The 25,537-nt window shown below is 43.6% G+C and overlaps 1 protein-coding gene across 4 annotated transcripts in view; it reads left to right on the top strand.

The window, feature by feature from the left end:
* The first annotated feature begins 13,111 nt into the window (after nt 1-13,111).
* The window catches only part of ANXA10 (annexin A10), a 95,765-nt gene continuing 83,339 nt past the window's right edge, over nt 13,112-25,537 (top strand). The window contains exons 1-2 of one of the 4 annotated variants that reach the window (XM_075611927.1): nt 13,112-13,315; nt 24,543-24,624. In XM_075611927.1, the coding sequence (XP_075468042.1) occupies nt 13,298-13,315; nt 24,543-24,624 (100 nt within the window). In that variant the 5' untranslated portion in view covers nt 13,112-13,297. Of the gene's footprint in view, nt 13,316-24,539; nt 24,625-25,537 lie in introns of all 4 variants that reach the window. The other 3 variants (XM_075611946.1, XM_075611937.1, XM_075611916.1) reach the window with 3 other exon arrangements.

The following is a 25,537-nucleotide window of genomic DNA, read 5'->3' as shown; positions in this document are numbered from 1 at the left end:
CAGGAAACTCAGGTTATCAAAGATGGCGGTAAGTTGAGATGGGGTGGACGACAGGACGTATTTCCCTTTGTTTCTAAGCCAAATGCTTCACGTACACCTCATTGCTCCCAGATCCTATATCCTAGACCCTTTCTCCCTGTCACTCTGATCCCCCCAAAATCGCCGACAGGGGCAAAGGTGCTGCATAGTGGGATTCTATCTCGAGCCAACATGATGTGGCCGGGTTGTTATTCCAAGTCACTGCTTGGCATAACTGGGCTGTCTGATAGTATTTAATTACGTCAGGGACCCACAATCCCCCACCCAACTTGGGTGATAATAATACCGACCTTGGGGCTCTTGGTTTTCGGTTATTCCATATAAATTGGAATATCTGTGCTTGGATATTTTTAAGGTCAGATATGGGAATGTCTATAGGGAGTGTTTGGAAAATATATAGGAGTCTAGGGAGGATGTTCATTTTGGTTGAAATGATCCAACCACACCAGGAGATTTTGAGTTTATTCCAGGATTCTAGATCCTTTTTGATTTGGTTAAATAACAGGGGGTAATTGACCTGGTACATAGAGTAGTAGGAATTTGTTATTTTAACTCCAATATATTTTATATGGGAGGAGTTCCATCAATATTTATAGTTAGATTGGAGCATTTTCCAGGTCAGCTCTGGAAGGGAGAGATTTAGGGCTTCAGATTTGTCTGTGTTCATTTTGTAATCTGAGATTCGGCCAAATTGGTCCAAGAGTCTTTGGAGGTTGGGAATGGTGTTATGAGGATCCGTGAGGGTCAGTATAATGTCGTCCGCATATAGCGAGATTTTATGTTCGGTTTTGGAAATCTTAATGCCCTGTATTCTTGGGTCGTCTCTGATTTTGGCTGCTAAAGGCTCGATAGAGATCGCGAATATCAGGGGCGAAAGGGGACAGCCTTGTCTAGTGCCATTTTTTATCTGGATTGGGTCTGTTAGTCCTCCGGGGAGTTTTATATATGCTGTGGGGTTTTGATAGAGGGCTCTAACTCCCTCCAGAAATGGGCCCCGGAAACCAAATTTAGACATTGTTTGGTCTAGGAAGGACCGTTTGATTCTGTCGAATGCCTTCTCAGCATCGAGGCTTTAAATCATTGCTTGGGACTTGTTGAGGTGCACGTGCTCTATAATATCTATAATTCTCCGGGTGTTATCGGAAGCCTGCCTTTCCGAAACAAACCCCACCTGATCGATATGGATAAGTCTGGGGAGGATTGGATTTAATCTGTTTGCTAAGATCTTGCTGTAAATTTTGAGGTCTGTATTAAGTAGGTTGATTGGTCTGTATCTACCGCATTCAAGCGGGTCCCTAACTTCCTTGTGGATAATCGCTAGGTTGGCCGCGGAGATTGTGGCTGGGATCGGTTTACCCTCTAGGAAGGAGTTGAACATATCGAGAAGATAAGGGGACAGAGTCAACATAAAGGTCTTATAGTAGGCATTGGAAAAGCCGCCTGGACCCGGGGTCTTGCTCAGTTTAAGTGGTTTAATGGCTTTGAATAATTCTTCCTGAGTGATTTTTTTATTAAGGTTTTCCAATTCCTCTTCTGATAGGGAGGGTAAGTCACAGTGTGCTAGAAATTGTGAGGTTAATTTAGCGCTACTGTGGGGTTGTTCCGAGGGGTGGAGGTTGTATAGTTCCGCATAGAAATTGTCAAATTCCTGGGCAATTCCTTTTTCGACATAGGTACACAGGCGGCACACTTTATTTGAGTACGGCTCATTCCGCAAGCCGGGATATGTCCCGGCTTGCGAGCCGCACTCCCTCAGCGTGCCGCGCATCACCGATGCGCGGTCACGCGTCATCGGGTGCCTGTGCCGCCTGTACGCGTGCCCAGGGCTCCCCGAGGGAGCCCTGGTGTCGCGTGGATGTGAGGACGGCGGCGGGACGTTCCGGGGGACCCGGCGACCCGGTGAGGAGAGGGGGAAGCCCCGATCGGTGGGCCTCTCCTCCGAGGCTTTGGCGCGCGCCAGGTTACTGCTGCGGCCGAGAACGGGCAAATGCTCGAATAAACTCGGCCGCAGCAGTAATTAGCCCAGCTCTAGTACGGATTTTATTAATTTGGGATTTCGATTTTATGCCCCTTAGCTTTGTGGCCAGCAACATGCCCGCTTTATTGCCCCTGTCGTAGAAACTCTGGTTGGTCCATCTGAGTGCTCTCTCTACCTCCTCGAGTTGCGTTTGTTTTAATTCTAATCTTGTTTTATCCAGTAATCTGTATAATGTTTTGGAGGGGTTACTTTTGTAATTTATATTTCATTTTTTCCGATAGGCGGCTGTAGAAATAAGGTCACCTCTGATGGAGTCTTTATAAGCTTCCCATAGCATCGCTGGGGCAGAGACGGATCCTTTATTTATCCTGAAAAAGCTGGATAGCTTTTGTTTGATTGTTAGTTCTATTTCAGGATGTACCATTAAGTATTTGAGGACACATTGGATATTGAAGGAGTGTTGGGCAAGAACACATTTTCTTGGACTTAGATTCAGATGGGGCAGAATTTTTAGTGTAAGAAGAGTTGTGGCTACACATTGATGAATGATCTATTTAGTGTACTAGCCTGGCCTGAAATGTGTAAGCTGACAGTGATGAGGTGATACTCTTTCACCACTATTCCAATCTTGATTCACTGCTACCATGTAGTTTATTCACCATGAGGGAAATGTTAAACTCCACAGGTGAGTGCACAAGTGTAAATGTCAAACTCTTAATCTAGGGTATTCTATAAATTGGCCACTCCAGTATGAGTATGTCAAACACACATCTGGTGCACCAGTAGTTTACAACTTTGTGTGTTAAAATAAGCTAATTATGTACAATACATTAATATTAGTTATCCCGTTCTACCAGCTGCCTTCCAAAGCCTTTAAAAAAAAAAAAGAGAGAAACTATTAAACATTAATGTACAAATGATAGAACACTAGTACCTCCACCCAGTACTGTGGATCACATGTAAACTACAGGGGTAGCAGTGAATCGCAGAGGATCGCAGTGAAGCAGGTTGCCAACGGAGGAGAGGAGGAACACAGCGCTATTGCAGGGCAGACACCGTAAGGAGGGGCGTTTGACATCACAGCGCTGGGGTGTGCTCCTCCCACATAACTCCGAATCCCCAGTGCGTGCGCACACACCACGTGGCCGCCACCTGCACTATCCTGTTTGGCTGCCCGCCCGCGCATAGCTTCTTCGGTTGCCCGTCCGTGCACAGCTTTTTTGCCCTCCCGCGCACAGCATCTGCTGGCCCGCGCACACCAGGTTTCGCCACACGCCACCAGCGCCTCCACCTGTTTGCGCACCGCTGCATTCAATCACAACACCCACACACAATCACACACTCATTTCACAACACACAGACACAACACACACTCATTTCACAACACACACAGACACCACACACACTCAATAACAACACACAAACACAGACAACACACAATCACAACCAACACAGACACAATCAACACCCACACACACAACATCACAACACAGACACAGTTTCTGTTTCTTGTTTCTGCCTCTTACTAGGGTTCAGGTCTTCATCTTGCACCCCTGACCATCCTATGGGCCCCTGTGTCTTAGGGGTTATGTGTCTTAGGGTGTATGATCTCATTGTTGGTCAGACAGGGAGGAAGAAATCTGACCATCAAAACATGGCCCATAGACATGGTCCCACCAGTAGGAGGAAGTTAACCCCCATGTCACTCTATTCTCCAATGGAACCTTCCCATAGCACTTGCCCCATGTTCCTCTCTCCACTCACGTCCCCTTCTCGCCCTTCATGCTACTCTCGCACACCATATCACCTGCTCCCACTATGTTACTCTCTCCCCTCCATGAGACACTCCCACCCATGTCACTCTCCCCCATGTCACTCTTTCCCCCTTCATGTTACCCTCTCCCCCTCCATGTCACCTGAAATCTCTCATCCGTCATTCTCTGACCCACAAGTTACTTTTCCTTCCCATGTCACACTATCCATGCCATTTCACTCTCTTCATAATACGTAACGCCTAAGCACAGATATTTTTATAATAAAGTTAATATGCGGCTATTTATACTATTCCATGCAGGTCTGTCTGAATGACTTATCGTGACACTTCCGTGTAAAACTTTAAAATGCTGTGTTTAAGCACGCCACATGGAAAATCTTAACATTTGTATTATTTTATTGACATTCACCAAGGAGGCCGAAACATAATAACTATGCCTCCCTTCGTCAATCTCTCCCCCATGTCACTCTTACCCTTCCATGTTACCAACTCTCTCCCCATTACACTTTTCAATCTTCACACCACACACACACATATACATATATATTTATATATATATATATATATATATATATATATATGTGTGTGTGTGTGTGTGTGTGTGTGTGTGTGTGTGTATATATATATATATATATATATATATATATATATATATATATATATATATATATATATATGTGTGTGTGTGTGTATATATATATATATATATATATATATATACAGTGGTTGACAAATCACCAAAAAATCTACTCGCCACACAAAAAAATCTACTCGCCACCTAGTACCAAACGTGTGCTGCTTGGGCCAATATTTACTCGCCCGGGGGTTAAATCCACTCGCCCTCGGCGAGCAAATGTATAGGTTTGTCGAACACATATATATATATATATATATATAAAGAAAAGAAAAAGGCGCCCAATCCTAGTGCATTACTGTGCAAAAATAATTTAATTTCCCAAAAAAGCTCATAAATCGAACTCACATACATAGAAGATAAAAATGCAGTTTATGAGATTATACTCATGCTCCAAATAACAGAAAACACCGCTCCTCTGCTCCACTGCTCTGCAGCTCCACCGGATCCGATCTAGCCCTCGTGAGTAACCGTCCAGCAGGGACTCACGACATCAGGCTCTCCACGAACTCCTTCCCCGGGAACACACCACCAGATGACTATAGTTCCCACCGGCGATGCTGGATGTGGTGGAACGGCGGCTGACGTCACACACTTAGTGTAGGGGTGACAAGCAGGTCACGGAACGACGCTAGGATATCCACAGCACACCTAGCCCTACGCGTTTCATCAGACAAGCTGAAAAGGGATGGGCTCTGGGTATACTATCACAAGTATATATACCCATGAGTCCATGAGTCCAATTAGCTGTATTAGAAATCGTTAGAAGGCCATGTGTAATCAATCAACTATTAAAAAGTCTAAAAATGTTATCTGTGAAATAAACATGAAAATGAAAACATAAAAACCAGTAAAATTGATATTGTAACTTAGATGATCACATAATTAATTGAAAATAAAAATAATAATAACAAATAGACTACAAAGTATATATATGGTCTCTGATAGAAAGACCATAAATTATATGAAGTAAATACCTGAAATCAACTGTGTGAACAGAAGAATCTATTAACTTATTAAAAATGTGTTGGCTTGAAGGAGGATAGACTTGAATATGAGTAAATATAATATTATTCACTGAAAGATATATGCATATATTAGTGACTTTGATATAAAGATATATAATAAGCATGATGTGTAAATGAAAATGAAATAGAACCCCCCTGAATTGATTGAAGGGACAGAAAGGGGACACATAACCCTACTTAATATTGATTTGTACATAAGAGAAACCTATGAAGATCCACGAATGGAAGGGAATTCCCTATGGCCTACAACATTAATGACAAATTATAAGAAATATATATATGATCAATGTGATAGACCTGAAGTGACAATGAGGAAAAACAGGACAAAATATATAATATTATGTTCAAAAGAACATCTACTAATTTACTACGAGAAAAGAGATAAGAATGCAGACCGGACATGTATCCCAGGTCACTAGGTGCCTCAAATCTGGCAAGATTGTACTATACAGCCAATCACACTCCACCCATCCCAAAGGAAAATATTAATTGTGAAATTAACCTACCAAACAAGTATAGAATGGAATTGTTGTAACTAACTCTAAAAATATATATAAACCTGTCAGTTTGAATGGATTATTAGTGATAGTGATATAATAATATAATATGTTGTGTATATATAATAAACGTGTTGATGTGAACGAAGGGAAAAAGAAAATTGTATATATAAAATTTAAATAAGATGAAACCCCATGTTGCCAACTCAAAGGAAACATGTCTAGCATGTTCAAACCAGACCTCCGTGTTCAACCAGCATGGGGAAAGGGGAACGAGAGGGGAAGGGGGAGAAGGGGTGTTTGAGTTGGGATTAGACAACAGTGCTAATGTCAATACAGTCATTTAGGCCTTCTGGACTAAGTGTATTTAGTTCGTAAATCCAGTATGTTTCTCTCAAATTTAATAGTTTGTGCCTATCTCCACTCAGAAGTGTAGAACTATTTGCCTCAATGCCCATAACTACCAAAGAAGATGGGTCTTTATTGTGTTTAAATTTGTAATGTCTGGACAGACTATGCGTTTGTAATCCATGGATGATATTTCGTCAATGTTCTAAAAATCGCGTGCACAGGGCCCATTTAGTCCTTCTAATATATTTAATCCCACAGGGACACATGATCACATATATTGTAAAGGTGGACAGACAATTGATATGGCCCTTCACATGATGTATGGATCCATTTGAATGTGATGTAATGGTATTGGATTTATTAAAATGTTTGCACGTGAGGCATCTCGAACGTTCACACAAAAAATTGCCATCTTTTATTTTAATATTAGTGTAACAGTGTTTCTCAGGGCCCTTCTGATCCTGACCCCTATGTGAGAAACTGCCCCCCCCCCCGTTACGTGTCATGTTATGTGGTGCACCTGCTGCTCACAGGACTCCTGAGTCTCCCGCTCGATGGTATTGGGGATGTCACCAGGACTGGCTCGTGAGGTAGTGCTGAGTTCTACTCACAGTTGGTACAGTGCCTCCATCTCTTCCAGGTCCCCCCGACAGCAGGGAGGAGTGTCTGGAAGAGAACCCCTGGGTGCAACTTTTCCCTGATTAACTCCAGTCTCAGGCAAGAAGGCTCTTTGAATCATGGGCATCTTTATTGACATCATCCACGGCAGACTGCCCATCATAGCGGCCGGTACTTAGCCGCACATCAGCATAGTTGCACACCTCAAGGAAGTTCCCTCCTGACTCTGTAATAGAGACAGGGATATCTCTGCCACCTCTCCCCTAAAGGAGGGCCACCATCTGTGCCAGAGCCCTGACAAAGTGTGGAGTCAGCTTGTCACTCTGCAACTACTTGACACTTGAGCTGCAAAGACTCACAGCTCTTGCACCAGACACTTGCACTGTCTGGATCTGATCTGAACTGACTTGACTTGAACTTGTTCTACTAACTTTAGGAAGTGATGCGTATTATATAGCTCCAGAAAACCCACCCCCATGTCACTGTTAGTGGACACAGGGCATGCTGTCACTTCCTTTACTACATAATACACCTCACAAGGGGGGTGAGGCCAATCCTCATGATAAATCCTGGCAAACCTGAACTCTTAACAGGGATTACTGCACAAAAGGAGAGAGGCATGAAATCCCAAAATTACACAGGGCTACATTAGTATTTTGACTAATATTATATTTTAATCTACTAGGTGCCACAATAGATTTTATATTTCTCGCCTTCTTTCTATCAGAGACCATATGTATACTTGGTAGTCTATTTGTTAGTATTATTTTTATTTTCAATTAATTATGTGATCATCTAAGTTACAATATCAATTTTACTGTTTTTTATGTTTTCATTTTCATGTTTATTTCACAGATAACATTTTTAGACTTTTTAATAGTTGATTGATTACACATGACCTTCTAACAATTTCTAATACAGCTAATTGGACTCATGGGTATATATACTTGTGATAGTATACCCAGACCCCATTCCCTGATGAAATCAGCTTGTCTGATAAAACACGTAGGGCTAGGTGTGCTGTGGATATCCTAGCGTCGTTCCCTGACCTGCTTGTCACCCCTACACTAAGTGTGTGACGCCAGCCGCCGTTCCGCCACATCCGGCATCCCCGGTGGGAACTATAGTCATCTGGTGGTGTGTTCCCGGGGAAGGAGTTCGTGGAGAGCCTGATGTCGTGAGTCCCTGCTGGAAAGTTACTCACGAGGGCTAGATCGGATCCGGTGGAGCTGTAGAGCAGTGGAGCAGAGGAGTGGATGTTTGCTGTTATTTGGAGCATGAGTATAATCTCATAAACTGCGTTTTTATCTTCTATGTTTGTGAGTTCGATTTATGAGCTTTTTTGGGAAATTAAATTATTTTTGCACAGTAATGCACTAGGATTAGGCGCCTTTTTCTTTTCTTTTTTTCTATGGAGAGGGAGGTCGTTGTGCCCTTGTAAGGAGGCTGCCTTTATCCTGATAGTGCCTTTTTTTTCTTGCATTGGACTGATATTTTCATGGACTTTGAAGGACTGTTTGTGTAGTTTGTATTCATCACATCAAAGAGGGTCCACAGCACACCTTTGTGTAATAATTTATGCACAATTAATTTTATTTTATTTTTCATTGATTTTTTACCAGTAAGAGTTTATTTATTGATATATTGTATTAGGTTTTTGACTAGGTTTTATTTTTCTCTATTTTTTGCTATCAAACAACACCCAAGCGCAGTCCCTAATTGTATATATACTTATACAAATCCCACTTCCACTTTAGTAGCCTATATATATATATATATAAGGTATAAGGTATATTTATATAAAATCAAAAATAAATAGACAATACCGTTCTGTGGCTAACAAAATGCTTTTATTTGTGCGAGCTTTCGAGATACACTGATCTCTTCTTCCGGCGGTGTTACAATGAATAAAGCAAGCAAAGGGTATACTCAAAAATAGTGTCTCTTGGAATGTTATCTGTGCCCGTCCCTCCCCCGTGTGTAGATGTGATTTATGGCTAGAGGTGTTAAATGGTCCCTGAATGTTAGTGATGTAAGAGTGTGTGTGGTTTTAAGATTACCTTTGAGTATGGCAACCCTCAGATCGTTCATCTTATGGCCAGAGTCAGAGAAATGTTCACCAACAGGACTGTCTCTTGTTCCGCGTGTGATGCTGTGGCGATGCAGGTTAATTCTCTTGTTTAGCCCCTGTCCCGTCTGACCTATGTAGTAGCAGCCCCCTGGGCATTTCATGCACATGATGAGGTACACGACATTGCTGGAGGAACATTCCTCTGATTTTGTATTCCCGATTCCTGTGTGGTATTTGTATTGTGTCTGCTGTGTGGAGCATTGCGCAGGTTTTGCATCTTGCGTCCTGGCATGGTCTCGTCCCGCATTCAGTTTTACTGCTGAATACTTTACTCCTCACCATAATATTCTTGAGATTATGAGGTTGTCTGTATGATAATAAGGGTGTTTCAGGGAAGACCTGTTGCAGTCTTGTATCTTCCTGTAGAATGGGTTGTAGTTCCCTGGCGATCTTGCTCCTACACTGCCGACACAGTTTATCCGAGTGCGGCTCATTCCGCAAGCCGGGAAATGTCCCGGCTTGCGAGCCGCACTCCCTCAGCGTGCCGCGCATCACCGATGCGCGGTCACGCATCATCGGGTGCCAGCGCCCCCTGCACGCGCGTCCAGGGCTCCCCGAGGGAGCCCTGGTGTCCCGCGATCGCGGGACGGCGGCAGGGGGTTCCGGGGGACTCGGCGGACCCGGCAGCGGTAGGGAGAGCGCCCCGATCGGAGGGCGCTCTTCCGCTGCTTCGGCGCGCGCCCGTCACCCTGCGGCGCGCGCCAGGATACTGCTGCGGCCAAGAACGGGCAAATTCTCGAATAAACTTGGCCGCAGCAGTAGGTGTGGGTTATATGTGACCACCAAAGGTACCCTGTCGCTTGTCTTTTTCTGTTTGTATTCAAGGAGATCACTTCTTGGTATTCTGGTGGCTTTGTGAATTTGCTGGTCTACAATTCTGTGGTTATATCCACGGTTTATAAAATCTGATCTCAAGGCTTTAATCCGCTGGTCTCTGTCTGCTGTGTCGGAGCATATCCAGTTGTATCGTATGGCTTGACTGTAGATGGTTGCATGTGGTGGAAGCTGTTGTCCCTCAAATAGCTGGCTCTGTCTGTAGGTTTGCGGTATACAGAAGTCTGTAGTTGGTTGTTCTTTATGGTGATGGTGGTTTCTAGAAAATATACTTTGTACGGGGAATGGGTGAGTTTGAGGTTGATGATCAGGTGGAACGTATTGAAGTTGTCATGGAACTGTAGGAGGTCCTGTTCGCCCGAGGTCCAAATCAGGAGGATGTCATTGATGTAGCAAAGGTATGTAAGGGGTTTCAAGTGACAGGTGGAAAGAAAGTCACTTTCCAGTTTTGCGCAGACTGTGCGCCATCCGAGTGCCCATAGCGGTCCAGGTTGTCTGGAGGTATGTGTCATTTCCAAATGTGAAGTAGTTATGGGTCAGAATAAATTTGATGCATTTAGTCACTGTCTCTGTGAGTGGCTCCTGCAAATAGCAAACAATGTGATCTCGGCATACCATATGAAACTTCACCTTCTGAACGATTGCTTTGTACATTTGTCCCTAGGTCAGCCATGTATGATGATAAAAAGTGTAAGATATATTACTATAAAAATAAATACATATTAATGTATGGTTTACAACAATGCAGTTGAACAAGAAGCTTTGTGAACCTGGATACTTACACTTGTAACACTGCTTCCCCCATCCCCTGGGAGGTATTGTCTGGCTTCAGGATCTGTGTGGTGCTCGGTACCTGTTTGGATCAGGAGATGCGGAGCGTTACGCGATGACAGGGGGAAACAGGACAGGCTTACGGTGCGTCTTGGTGTTCTTTTCCTTGGTGACAGCACCTCCAGTCATAGTAGGCTTCAGCAGAACTGATGGCAGTCCCCACCATAACCGTCTTTACTCCCATACTCCTGTCCAATAGACTGCCACTTAGCCAGAATTATAAAAAGGGAGGCTTTATTGTAGCAGCCACTGTTGGTGTCATTACAGTGAATGCATTAGTTGTCAGGGTAAGTCCAAGGCTTCTAGATGGTGCTGGCCTGCCGGCATTCTTGAGGCCTTGCTATATTAGTTTTTGCTGCACTCAGTCCATGAGGGGATGAAAGCATCTCTCTATCCCAGCCGGGAAGAGACTGCATGTCATTACCCCATGAAGGGGGAAGCTGGACTGACTCTCACTCCCCTCTAAGGGGCTGAGCCCTGTCCTATAATTTGGTCACTTCCTCCCTGAGGCTCAGAAGGGGAGGGCACCGGATCTGCACCATGATAGGCTGCACACAGATTCCTATGTCACCTCCACTCTTGTCACTCAGGGAGTCAGCATAAGGAGGGGGAAACCCCTATGGGATATCCTGTCACAGTCTGTAGCTACTAAGGGCTTACGTGACAGGTGTAGAGAGGCAGTCTGGGCCAGTCATGCTACACTCTCCCCTAGGTGAAAATTCCCATATCCTCACTGGGATCCAATTTGGGCACCATCCAGTAACCTGGAGCCTGCAATACAGAAAACAGGTTACAACAGATGTATTACATAACCATACAGTACACAGACTACTACCCCATATCATCCACTGGTTACAGTGATGATAAAAAATTAACTTGAGGATGAGGAGGGGGGAAATCCCATAGGATATCCTGTCATAGCCTGTAGCTACTAAAGGCTTACGTGACAGGGGGTAGAGAGGCAGTCTGGGCCAGCCATGCTACACTCTATAGTAAAATTTCTGAGCAACCTACCTCTTCGGTTAATTTTCTAGCTTTGGTACTGTTTTCCTTCATCGATACATAATCTCCAAGGCAAGTGTTGCTGAAAGGGACATACAGTACTGTACTTACTAAGTCAATTCTTGAGGTTTTACTACATTTTACTTTTCTTCTCTTTTTTCAGCTTCTACCTTGTTTTCAATTTAAATGTTTGTCTCTATGCAATTCCAATTTGTGACTAATTTTTCATTTCAGGTTTTGTATCAGTTAATAGACCATTTGAAAAATAACTTTTATGAATTTAATACTATATTCTTGGCTGTCAGAATAGTCAGCTAGTTAGTGCATCTAATTAAAGATCACAACTTCAATATCCAGCATAGCCATGCAGCAGTGAAAGTCATTTGATTTTCTCTTTGATTGTTTATTTATTTTTTTGCCTTTGTGTGATTTTAGTTTTTAATTTGAGGAAATACAAATGACTATTTGTGATAATTGCTAGCCAGCCCTATCATGTAACCTATTGGTTTAACAGCAGTAATGATTTAAGTCAACTCCCAACACCACACCTTAGCATACTGAGTCATTTACTCTGAGTCACTTAAAAGTCACAGAATCTTGATGAAGAAACCTACCTGCTGAATTAAAAAAAAAACTTCTGAACCTATTCCAAATAAGAAATAAATAAAATAAACAGCATAACACTGGAGAATAAAAATTGCAAGGAAACTAGTTCAAATTCACTTGACAAAACATGGTGTGGCATCATTACTTAAGAATGGTACGATACAGCAATTACAGAAAATATTTTTCTTTAACAAAAATATTTATGTGATATAAAAAAGCACTACAAAAACGGATACTGGAAGGCAGGATCACAGAAGGATTACAGGATCACAGCAGGATCACACAGTCCAAAGTCATATACAGGTCCAACTCTTTACATCACGTAATTAATGTAGCTGCTGGACAATGTTTTTGACATTTTAATTTGATTTGCCAGTTTTACCAAGCTGATTTTCTTAATTTTACCAAGCAGGAAAACTAATTGTTGAGCAGAAATCTTTTCTGTATATGTTTTAATTTACAACATTTCAAGACAGCTCAGATAAGTTTATGAAAGTAAATCTCAAAGTTTACATTCAAACTACAGTATTTACAAGTACTAAACATTATTGCTAATATACTTGATAAATATGCATGTACCGTACTGTATCTGTGTAAGGAAAAAAATCAGAATGAACGCCCACATTAATTACATATGCTACCACGTTAATGATTACTTTAGGCCTTTTCCCAGAGCTCTTTCAGTGATTGGTTACTTTCATATCTGTAAAAGGAACAGATTAAGTTTTATTTGTTTAACTAAATGAATTTGCTCATTGGTACCGTACATGATTCATCGTTTAGCACACATACCTGGTACCAAGAAGTGCTTTTCTTTGTTTTAAACAAACTGAATATGATTAGTGCAATGGTTTCATAATCAGATTGGGTGGTGCCCATGCATTTCCTCTGAATGTTACCAACAAGCCTGTTGAGGACACATTTCTTGGCCAAATCCTCCTTTTGCCGAGCTACGCGAGAAAATCTGCCTTACAATGTTTTGCAGCGATTATGTAAGTTAATGATTTTTGTTGCAATCATTTTGATATTTGATACACATACTGTATACAATCAAATATAATTTCTTATTAGATATACTTAAATTTATGAAGTCAGTTATTTACAGTTTTCATTTCAATCAGTCATTTTCATCCCAATTAATAATTGTGCAGAGGTTTTTTTCTGTTTATTTCCATAATTGATTTTCTTTATTTCAGCAATCCTTTTGGGATACTGTACGTAGTACAATAATTGTATCTTACACTGTCTGTAGTGGATATGTAGTGTGGTTCTGACTAGTTCAGCATGGGTAGGATTGATTTAGCATTGCAATATACGTACTGTATTAGTCTGTAAACACATTTTATAACTACTGTATGTATAATACTGCACATTTTAAACAGGCGCCATGCTGTTTCTAATGTATAATGTAATTTTCATACATCATTTTATCTCATACTCTATTAGCAATAAACTTACTCTTTATTGCATTAACTGTCTTTGAAATGTGCTATGTCTCATACAGTACTTTTGTATAAATTGCTTTTATTTTGGAAAGTTGGTTACTGACTAATAAATTGAAAAACAGGATTTCCTGAAAACAAACTTGTCCTTTGCCCCTAAAACTTTGACTTTAAAATTACTCTCATTGTCCATTATCTTTCATTAAGTGTAAGACCCTAACTAGACCCTAAATTATAGAGTGTATTGTATGTTGAATTTGTTGTACTGCTTTGTAAAGCTAAGCATTTGTGCTAAAAAGATTAAGCTTTTTTCCTAAATAGCCCTATCTTAAGTGAACAAGCATTAAAAACTGAAGTGTTTTTTCAAGCATGAGTCTTTGAATGTGGAGTAACTCTGATTCATGATAAGTTGTAAACCCCATAAGTACATTCTGGTCCACCAATTCCAATCAATCAAGCACTATAATGTACTCTCCTATTGCTACAGTAAATGGGTCGAACTTGCCTCTCTCTGCAAATTTTTGACATGCTAATTAACAATGAAAAAGTTAATGGTACAGTTGTTAAAGTTCAATAGTAAAAATGGGTGATATTTGGGGTTTGGATTTCAAAAAAATTGCACTTGAATGGTGTCTTTTTAACTTTACAGAGTAAGATTTATTTTTAAGCCATTATGGAAATTGCTCGCTAATAATTCAGACATACTGTAAGTGAAACTTGACTGACATGTGACAGCAGATAATATACTGTACAACTGAATGTGGGCCATATTTACTAATAAGTGTTACTCCATAAGCCTTGCTGAAAGGCACCTTATGACTGCATTCAAGTGAACCGGCCATAATAACTCAATTGTGTTACTCTTGTAGGGATGTGGTAGGAACCTCATATGTGTGTTCGGTGGGAGTGTGGCAGGTTCCGCGGCGGCCATTGGTACAGGGCGCCGGCATGTTGTTGCGCAATCTTGCAGAGGGCACTGAGGGAGTGGGAAGGTCGCACATGTGCAATGGAAGCGCGCAAACGACTGGCATATGAGAGAAAGGCTCCGTTGAGGAACTACAACTCCCATGAGCTCCTGGGCAGTCACCTGACTTGAGGAGCCAATCAGAAGGCTAGGATTACAGGAGGAGAAAAGGGAATCGTGGGGGAGAGACCACGCTAGTCAGAGGGGATCCGGAAGGTAAAAGAGGAGGGTGTATGTGTGCAGGGGGTCCATGACCCACCTGCATAGGCTAGCTTTACCCCGCAGGCCCTTAGGGAAACCCCTGAGCCACAGGGGGTTGCTGTGCTGCAGGGACGCCCATAGTGGTAGCGGTCAGTCACCTTACTGTGTAGACAGTTAGGGACAAGCGTGCAGAGCAGGTTTGCTGGTGAGCTGTTTGGGACCAGAATGCTGCACTGGGACATCAAAGAAAAGCAAGAATTCGGCTGATCCTTTTCGAAGTATTACCAGTCACCGCCGTGACCGGAAGGTATTTGCGTTACGTGCACCAACACCGGTCAACAGGCGTTGATCCCGCCTTAGGCGTAACTCTTTGAGGACACTAGTGAGTGACCAAAGGCCTAATACACTGAGTTATTCTTTCTACTAGTGCAAGGACACGGTATGTGGGGCACGCGGTGACGGGAAAGGACATACTCATTAAGAGCGTGGCTGAGCCACTACTGTACAGGACAATACTCATTAAGAACGTGGCCGAGCCACTCACGTTATAAGGACATTACCACTTAGCTGAGTTAAGGTTATACTGTGTTATATATTATGTGTTATTATCACGGTTAATATGATAGAGTTATAAGGTACTGTTGCGTTACAGTAAAACTGGTTGCATCATATATGTGTGTATATGTTTCTTGCCCAGGGGAATCTCACATCACGGGGATCCTGGGTAAGTGGAGGCGCTGTGCTAATAATAGAAACCCCAGGCTCCCAGCTAGCGGAGGCTCAGATCTCCTGGAGCCGCAGGTGCGTGCAGTTACCCGTAGTCTCTTTAGAGTTTCAGAAAAAGGGCTACATTTGGAGGCGCTGCTGAGATCTCAGACCGTGGGTGTACTATATATTTTTATTACTACTGTGCGACCATTTTTTTTCCCCGCCATTTTTGTGCCTTCGCAGCCTGAGGTGCACAAGTGGGCCCAACGACATGAAATCCCCCTGACACGTGCCTTCGGCCTGGGGCATGTGCCCGCCACCCTCTCCCTGGGCATGGTGACTGACCAAATCAGGAGACTCCCGCTCCTGGACACCGCCCGAGTGCAAGATACTATGATAACTGGCGAAAGATACTATTTGTCACCGACCGGGATATATGCTCCGCAGCACTGCCTGCAGTACTACTTCTGCCTCACGCCCCCGGCATCCAATGCCCGTTAGTACAGGTGGGTTCCGTTGAACCCCTGGCTGCGTCCACACCACAGAGGGGCTTCCTGGGTCTGTTAAATGCTGACACGACCACCCCTGTCCGTACTCCAGAGAGCGGTTTGACCCCACGATGGCCCGCTGCAGTGGGCCTAGGCACGTCCTTCACCCCCTCGGCCGTTAGGCCAGCGCTGACCAGAACTAGCCTCTCGAGACTAGATGTCTATTCCCCTGCTGGAGGTAGCCTGTCGGATAACGCCTCCATCCCTGTGCTCGCAGAAGCCATTCACCACACTACGCAGTCCCTCCAATACAGAAAGCTGAAGGCCTTTTCTGGTGACAAACCCACTCCGCTGGGAGAAGTCGGATACGAGGAATGGCGGGATCACATGGAACAGATACTGCCTGACTGGTCATTTACCAATGCCGTTCGGAGGCAGCGCATAATTGAGTGCCTGCGACCCCCAGCGTCCCACATGGTGCGCTGCTATCGGGACGACCATCCGGATGCTGATGTGGCAGGCATCATCTACTCCCTCATCAAAGTGTATGGGGTTCCTGTGGATACGTTTGCGCTGATGGCCAGGTTCCACGCACTGGCCCAGAAAGAAGGAGAGATGGTGTCTGACTTCCTTTGGGGGCTGCATCTGGACCTGTGGACCCTGGTGAGGAAGAGGGTGGTGCAGAGGGTGGCTGCCGACAGACTACACACCACCCAGCTACTGAGGGGACTCCTTCCCTTGCACTCGGTGTCAGTACACGTCAGCGGCTGCCTCACGCCGGGGCAAGTCCTGGCGTTTGACGACCTGATGGATCGAGTCCAGGCACATGAGACTGTGCTGCTGGGGCGTGAGCTGACACCGGGAAAGAAAACGGTGGTTGCGGCTAAAGACACCAAGAAGTCGGACGCCTATACTGAGGCACCCGGGGATGCGAATCCGAAAAAGGAGGACCCTGAAGCGTCTGCGGCCAGCAGGAAGCGCTCAGCGTCGGGGCGAGTGTCGCCGACATTCCGAGACAATGCCTACCACAGTCATCTCCAGTGCTATGCTTGCGGTAAAATGGGGCACATTCGAGTGCGCTGCCCTTCCCTGCGGAAAATGGTGTCCCAACCAGCCAAGTCTATGCTGTGTACCCTGCAGGTCGGCGAAGCAGCAGCCCCGTCCTCAACGAGTAGTCAAATCGGGCCAGCGGCCATCGTCAAGGTGGTGATTTAAGGCATCTACGCCTCGGCGCTGATGGATACTGGATCCCAGGTGACCATTGTGTATCGGCCATTCTATGATCAACACTTGCACCGGCTGCCGCTACTATCTGCTGACTCCTTGCGATCGAGAGGGTTGAGTCATGAAGACTATCCTATTGATGGGGTGGTAAAGGTACACCTGGACATTCCCCAATTGAACACCGGCAAACATCATCCCATGGAGGTGGAGGCCTTAGTATGTCCGGAACCCCAGGATCATCCCAGTGCCCCAATAATCTTGGGGACCAACACAGACATTGTACAAGCTGTGCTCCGCATGTATCTGCAAGAAGCGGGCGAATCACCGTTGCTGGCTCTCGCTACTTGTCCGGTGTTACGAGAGGTTTGCGGTAAGATTGCGACCGAAGAGGAGCATGGGATGCCGTATGCTGTATAGCCAAGAACGGGGGCTAACCGAGATTCCGCCCGGGGAAGGAAGAATGATGGTCGCCGCCTGTCATTATCCCACCCGACGTCCGGAGGATCAACTGTTCTCCTTAGAAAGCTTGACCCGTGATGACCAGAGCTCGGCTATGAAGTATTGGCCTCGATAAAGAAGTGGCCGGGAAAAATTCCGGCTCGAACCCAGGTGTACGTACGGAACCTTTCTCCCTACACCATGTGCATTGACCGCCGGCAACCATTGGGTTGAATCTATCCAGTAACCCCGGAGAATACTGAGGTGAGCGCCCGGTAGCCACCGCCCATGCTGCGACCCCAAGGTTGGCATTTGACTTCGGAGACTCGCCCTTGACGTAGGGCTGGAGAGGAAGACTGCAGTACAAACTGGAAGAACAACGGGGGGTGTTCTCCGTGAGTGATATGGATATAGGGTGCTAACAAGACGTTTGGGTTACTCCGGGACCGGTTCTATTGGCCGAGAATGAGAGAATCAGTAGAAATGCATTGCCGAAGGAAATTACAGACTTGTAAAACAGACATTAATGGTGGGGAAGATACTTGAAGGTTTAGTATGGGCTAATATTCAGGAATATATAATGGATAACAACATTAGTAACAGTCAGCATGGATTTTTGAAGGATAAATCGTGCAAAACTAACCTGATTAGTTTCTTTGAGGAGGTTAGTAGGAATTTAGATTTTGCAAAGGCTTTTGATACAGTTCCACAGAGGTTAGTGTACAAAATAAAGCAAATTGGACCCTAAAAATATTTGCACCTGGACTGAAAACTGGTTGAAGGATAGACAATAGAGATTTGTTGTAAATGGAACCTTTTCAGGGATCGGAACTGGGACCCCCCTGGTTTTGAACTTATTTATTAATTACCTTGAGATTAGCATAGAGAGCAAAGTCTCCATATTTGCTGATGACACTAAATTGTGCAACGTAGTAGAATCAGAGCAGGATGTAATTTCTCTACAGGAGGACTTGGATAGACTGGAAACTTGGGCAGGTAAATAGCAGATTAGGTTTAATACAGATAAATGTAACAATATAAACAAAAAAGAAAAGTATCCCACGAAAAGCACTCTAGTGCAGCGGTGCGCAAACTGGGGGGCATGGGATTTTCTAAGGGGGGCGTGCGGTTGCAGAGCCCCAACGCTTTCCCCCCAGGCATGCCACTTACCTGCTCTCAGCCGGCTCTTCCCTGACGCGTCGCCATGACAACGCGGCATCAAATGGCAATGCGTCACATGATGTCATGATGTCATGATGTCATGTGACACTTGGAGCACGAGAGCTGGTTAGGAGGGGGGGCATAGGCAAGGGGGAGCAGAGACAGGGGGCGCAAACTTAAAAGTTTGCACACCCCTGCTCTAGTGTACAAAAAGACTATCAATGTATTAATTAACACGTCACATATAAATTGATTATAACAATCCCTGGTATCACCAAGGTAATGGTATTTATGTAACTGTATTTGTAACCATGTATTATTTTGTTTTACTCTGTGCCCAGGACATACTTGAAAACGAGAGGTAACTCTCAATGTATTACTTCCTGGTAAAATATTTTATAAATAAATAAAATAAATAATGGTATAAAAAGGATAATTCCCCTAAATGCAAACAACCTCTAGCTTAGTTAAGTGGCAGTGATCAAAACACTAGTAACATCATAGTGATGAGGCATGTAATCAGCCCCTCACCAATGAGACCGGCCGGTCTTATGAAAATGCTACTGAAGCAAAAGAGCTGCAATCACTAATCCTATATAAGCATGCAATGGGAGTAGCCGCTTGAACACCGGCAGCCAATTGTTCATTCCAGAGCGCCAGAAATCACCTTTTCATACCATTACCTTGGACGTACTAGGGATTGTTTTAATCAGCAAAAAGAAATGCAAAAAACAAAATGCACAAAGCGCACTGCCCAGGGAGACAGGTGATAAAAAAATGAAAAATATTTATTGTCTAACCAACCTTACAAAAAAAGAGGTGTGAACCCTCCTACACGTTTCACACAACACGGTGCTTTTTGGGCAGTGCGCTGCTTTGTGCATTATTTTTTTTTGCATTTCTTGTTGCTGTTTGGACCTGCATCTGCGGCTGGACACGCCTTCAAAGAATCCAGTTGGCTCTAGGCGTGGGTAAGATATTCTGAAGAATTATTTCACTTAAGATGTACTGTACTACAAGAATGACTACAAGTTTTGGTGAGTTTTTGGACTTTTATTATACAATTGTCTCCAATGAGGTGCAGCGAAGTGAGAGTATCATTTTTCCTGTTACCTTTAGGAGGCTTAAGAAGTACTTGACTCTAGTCACTCACCTAGTAGTACACCCACTCCATAGCAAAGCCACATCTCTAGGATTCATTTATGGAAAATAATTAAATAATTCCAGTACAGTTGGAGCACCCACTACTTTCATATCTTGAATTGTTTTAATCATTTTATATGTAACGTGTTAATTAATAAATTGATATTCTTTTTGTACACTAGAGTGCTTTTCGTGGGATACTTTCTTTCTCTTTTTTGTTTTTAATGATACATTATTCCCAGCACCGTCAGAAGCTGTAACATTATATTTGATCTTTTCTGACCTTGGTACAACTCATTTCTGTCTGTGTGGTGCTAGATACCTGTTTGGTTCAGGAGTGGCTGAGCTTCCGCGATGTTGTGGGGAAACAAGACAGGTTTTAGGCGATTTCAGGCAGTAGTTCATCTCATGGTGCTGCGCCACCAGTCACAGTAGGCTCCAGAGTTCTGGAGACAGTCCGTCCTGTCACAGTCCTCTGAACATACCCCTACCCAATAGACTGTAGACTCAGGCAGGGGTATATAAAATGGGATCCTTTATTGGTGTAGCCACTGCAGTTCTTGTTACAGCAGGTGCATGATGTTAATAGCAGGATACAGGTCTTAGGATGGCCCTAGGCCATACTGATAGGCAGGAGGCCCGGCCAGGTGCATTAACTCTTCTCCAGCCCATAACGGGGCTGGAGGCATAGGTCTCTAACCCCTGAAGGGTGAACCTGGACTGACTAACGTTTCATGCTTCCTCCCTAAGGCACAGGAAGGGGAGGGCACTAGGTCTGCACCATTATTGGCAGTACACAGACCCAGTTCCACCTCCACACCCTGTCACTCAGAAAGGCTGAGCCAAAGGTAGCCAAGCCTACCATGGCTACACAAGAATAAACAGGCAACTTAATAATTAAATGTGGCAAAATTAGGTTAATCCTTGGTGGAGAAGGATTTAGGAGTGCTTGTAGACAGCAGACTTAACAATAGTGCCCAATGTCATCCAGTGGCTGCAAATAAGTACGAAAATAAGATTTGATCTTGCATTAAACGGAAATGGATGGAAGGGAAGCAAGCATAATTATGCCATTGTGTAAAGCATTAGTAAGACCACACCTTGAATATGGAGTACCGTTTTGGGCGCCACTCCATAGAAAAGACATTATGGAACTAGAAATTGCAGAGAAAAGCCACCAAATTATTAAATGGGATGAAAAATCTGATTTATTATGAGAGGCTAACTAATTTAGATTTGTTTATATCAGAAAAGAGATGTCTAAGAGGGGATATGATAACTATATACAAATATATTCAGGGTCAATACAAAGAGCTTTCATAATAACTATTCATCCCAAGGGCAGTACAAACAACATGGGGTTGTCCCTTAAGGTTGGAGGAAAAGAGATTTTACCAGCAATAATGCAAATGGTTCTTTACAGTAAGAGCAGTTAAAATGTGGAATTCATCACCCATGGAGACTGTGATTGCAAATATAATAGATATGTTAAAAAAATGGTCGAATATATTTTTTCAAAGGAAGGGTAAATAGGGATATACCAAATAAGTAAGCATGTAAAGGATATTAATCCTGGAAAGATCTGATAACCATTAATTGGTGTCAGGAAGGAATTACATTTTCCCCTTATGAGACAGCCTTGGATGATGTTTCACTATGTTTTATTTGATTTTTTTGCCTTCCCCTAGATCAAAATAATGTAAATACAAATATAGGGTAAGTATCTGTCATCTAAATTTAGCATAGGTTGCACTTGATGGACATATTATTTTTTTCAACCTCATCTACTATGTAACTAAGTAACTATATCCATCAGATGAACCAAATGCATGGCATTGCTCAGTCTTTCATACTGTACCTGTTCAGGATGCTGGGTCAGTGCAGGCAGGGCGTGGATACGCAGATAGAATAATGATGGGCACCAGAAACTTTTATAGTACAAACAAGAGCTTTATTTCCCAGCTGTTGATAATGTTCTACAACAAAACATACTACATTCATTTCAGACTGCTTGCAAATAATATAATTAATCTGTGCATCTTCTCCTGGTAGCTCTAGTGAGGTACAGGCATACCCCGCTTTAACATACGCAATGGGACCGGAGCATGTATGTAAAGTGAAAATGTACTTAAAGTGAAGCACTACCTTTTTTCCACTTTACAATGCATGTACTGTACTGCAATCGTCATATACTGTCGCGGCCCCTTTAAACCTCCAGCTTGCCCGTAAAAATGCGAGCATGTTTAAAATTTGAGCCGGGGTCCTCCGCGCGGCGGCCGCATCTCAAGATAAGCGCTAATGGCGCTTATCATTGAAAGCCCCCGAGGCGCGGGAACCCAGACGAAAAAAAGCCGTGCGCCGCCGCATTTTTAAAAACCCTGCGGTGGCGGCCGCAGGAGGCTAAAGGCGGCCGCCACTGTATGTGCATAACTGATGTAAATAATGCATTTGTAACCAAAATAAATACAGTAGGCTTTATTCAAATAAAATGAACGGGAGCAAGCAAGGAGGTGAGAGGCGCGCACGCGAGTCAGTACTGTATAGCAGCTCTCTCCTTTCTCTCTCCTTCTCGCAGTCTCTCCTTCTCGCAGTCTCTCTCTCTCCTTCTTCCAGTCTCTCTCTCCTTCTCTCTCTCAGTCACGCACTCTCTCTCACTCACTGAGTCACGCACTCTCACTCAGTCAGACGCACTCTCTCACTCAGTCACGCACTCTCACTCAGTCAGTCACACACACACACTGCCACACACACACTCAGTCACACACACGCACACAGTCACACACACGCACACAGTCACACACACGCACACAGTCACACACACGCACTCAGTCACACACACAGTCACACACACACACATGCACTCAGTCACACACACGCAGTCAGTCACACACACACACTCAGTCAGTCACACACACACACTCAGTCACACACACACATTGTCATTCAGTCACACACACACACACTCAGTCACACACACACACACACTTACACACTGTCACTCAGTCACACACACACTCAGTCACACACACACTCATTCACACACACACTCAGTCACACACACACACACAAGCAAAGATTGCAGCAGAAGATCTTCTCCTCCCCCTCACCGTTGCTCCGTAGCTCCGTAGTTCACATGCAAAGTTTCGCAGCAGGCAAGAGCGAGCTCTGAGGAGGGAGGAGGGGGGAGGAAGAGGAGGAGGAGGAGGAGAGAGGAGGGAGCAGAGCCAGAGGCTGCAGTGAGTGCGGGCAGAATCACTGGTTTAGCTACTGATTTATGGAGCGGGAGTGCAGGGGGAACGGAGACAGATGGGAGGGGGAGGGCAGAGGGAACGGGGAGATCGAGCGCACCATAATAGGGACAAGCATGAAGGAGGTTGGGGGATTGTTGAGGTGCACACGCGCTGCCGCATGCGCATGCCGCCCCCTGGTGTCCGTACTCGCGAAGCATGCATACGTACACAGGGGTATGGTGCAACTAAAAATAAATGTACGTACTTGCGAGTGTACGTAAAGTGGGTGTACGTAAAACGGGGTATGCCTGTACTTAGACTTATTTAGGCTTAATTCCCTTGGTAGCTCTCACTCTCTCACTCATATGCTGGGGAAGTACTTATATTTTTGCCCCTTAGTATTGGTTAGGTTGGCAATCTCCTGTATAGTATTAAATAGTGCCCCATCTCATGTGGGCCACTGTGGTGGGAGTAACTCTGCTTCTCAGGGATCAGTATCCCATCATTCTCTGTACTGCCTACCTCATCCATGCATATTGGATAAGGAGTTTACTTATGACCTTCTGGTAGTGCCGATTTGATTATGCTCTGGAGTTACTACTCTTAGAAATCCCTGCTGAGCACATGCTTACTTCCAAATGAGAATAATCTTGAGACATTACAATAGGCACTAACTATATAAGGACACATTTCATAAATGAAAACAATAAAGGTGACAGTACATCCTTACTACACATAACTATACACATAACTATAGACTTAACCCTATATACATGACTCATGGTGAGGCCCCTCCAACTGGCACACTCAGGGAACCTGCTTCTAGAACATTCAGGGGAGCCATATGTACCCTATCTTCTTTCTGCATGTCACCCTGTACCACAACCAGGAGAGGGAAGTAAAAGGTGTAATCCCACAAAGTTAACTCCTTACACTGACTAGTAGTCCCCAAAAGGGGGGCTACACCACTAAAACAAAGGTCTAGAAAAAGCAAAATACATTTTCTGGCCCATTAAACTGAATGGGTTTTATGAGGTCTTCCAGCGCTGGAGGATGTCTTATGATGAAAGACTACTTAGGGCCTGAATCTGTTGTTAAGCACGTTTGCTTGTTCAGTTTTAAACTTATTGACAATTTGAAAGTGATTCTGTATATTGGGACTAAATACGAAAATGGAATAGTACACAAGTGTTTATTTTATTATGTACTTATTTCAGCAGATTCAAGGGACAATATTCCCAAACCCAAACTGTGATCCCATGATGGATGCCCAGATGCTTGGTGGAGCTCTCCAAGGGTTTGGTTTGTATTTTGCTTACATTATTAAGTTATTTAAACATGTTGCCTATCTACAACTAAAGTGCAAAGTAAATGACCCTTAAATGTCCTTTAGCTAGTGAGGCTTAACAGAAATATTTATTCTTATCCGTTAAACTTTTATAACCATAGCTCCTTATGATAATAACAATTTGCTCCATGTCTATACAACAGATTTTTTAATTGTAAACACACATTTTAAGTATTTATTGATCGAAAAGTTATGTATTATTGTGACTCAAATTGTTCAAACAATGTTTTTATGGTATGAGTGTCATTATCACTGATTGTATATTAATTTAAAAAGACAGGTTTTAGACAAGCTATGCCTACTGTAAGAGATGTGAGCAGAGGTATGCAATGGAGACCGTTTTTAATGTGAAATTAAAATAAGGCTTTATTGCGCCTGTTTCTTTAAACACTACAAACACAAACAAAAAAGAAAAACCTACTCCATTTTGGAGAAATCACTACACATTTTACTCCAGCCCTATCTAACTGAATGGGTAGCTAAGCTGCTTACCACCTCAAACATATGTTTCGCATATGCAATCAAGACCTTCTTTTCCTTAGGTCAGCCCCATTGTGGGCTAAGGAAATCTCTGCAGTCTTTCTTTTCCATGGTCAGCTCCCTTGTGAGCTAAGAAAATCTCTGCAGTCTTTCTTTTCCTTGGTCAGCTCCCTTGTGAGCTAAGGAATCTCTGCAGCCTTTCTTTTCCTTATTTCAGCTCCCTTGTGAGCTAAGAAATATCTGCAGTCTTTTTCCTTGGTCAGCTCCCTTGTGAGCTAAGGAATCTCTGCAGTCTTTCTTTTCCCTATTTCAGCTCCCTTGTGAGCAAAGGAATCTCTGCAGTCTTTTTCCTTGGTCAGCTCGCTTGTGAGCTAAGGAACCTCTTTC

This window comes from Ascaphus truei, chromosome 1, assembly GCF_040206685.1.
Source record: "Ascaphus truei isolate aAscTru1 chromosome 1, aAscTru1.hap1, whole genome shotgun sequence".
Lineage (NCBI taxonomy): Eukaryota > Metazoa > Chordata > Amphibia > Anura > Ascaphidae > Ascaphus > Ascaphus truei.
The sequence above is the reverse complement of the archived record's forward strand: the minus strand, read 5'-3'. Positions and strand labels throughout refer to the sequence as shown.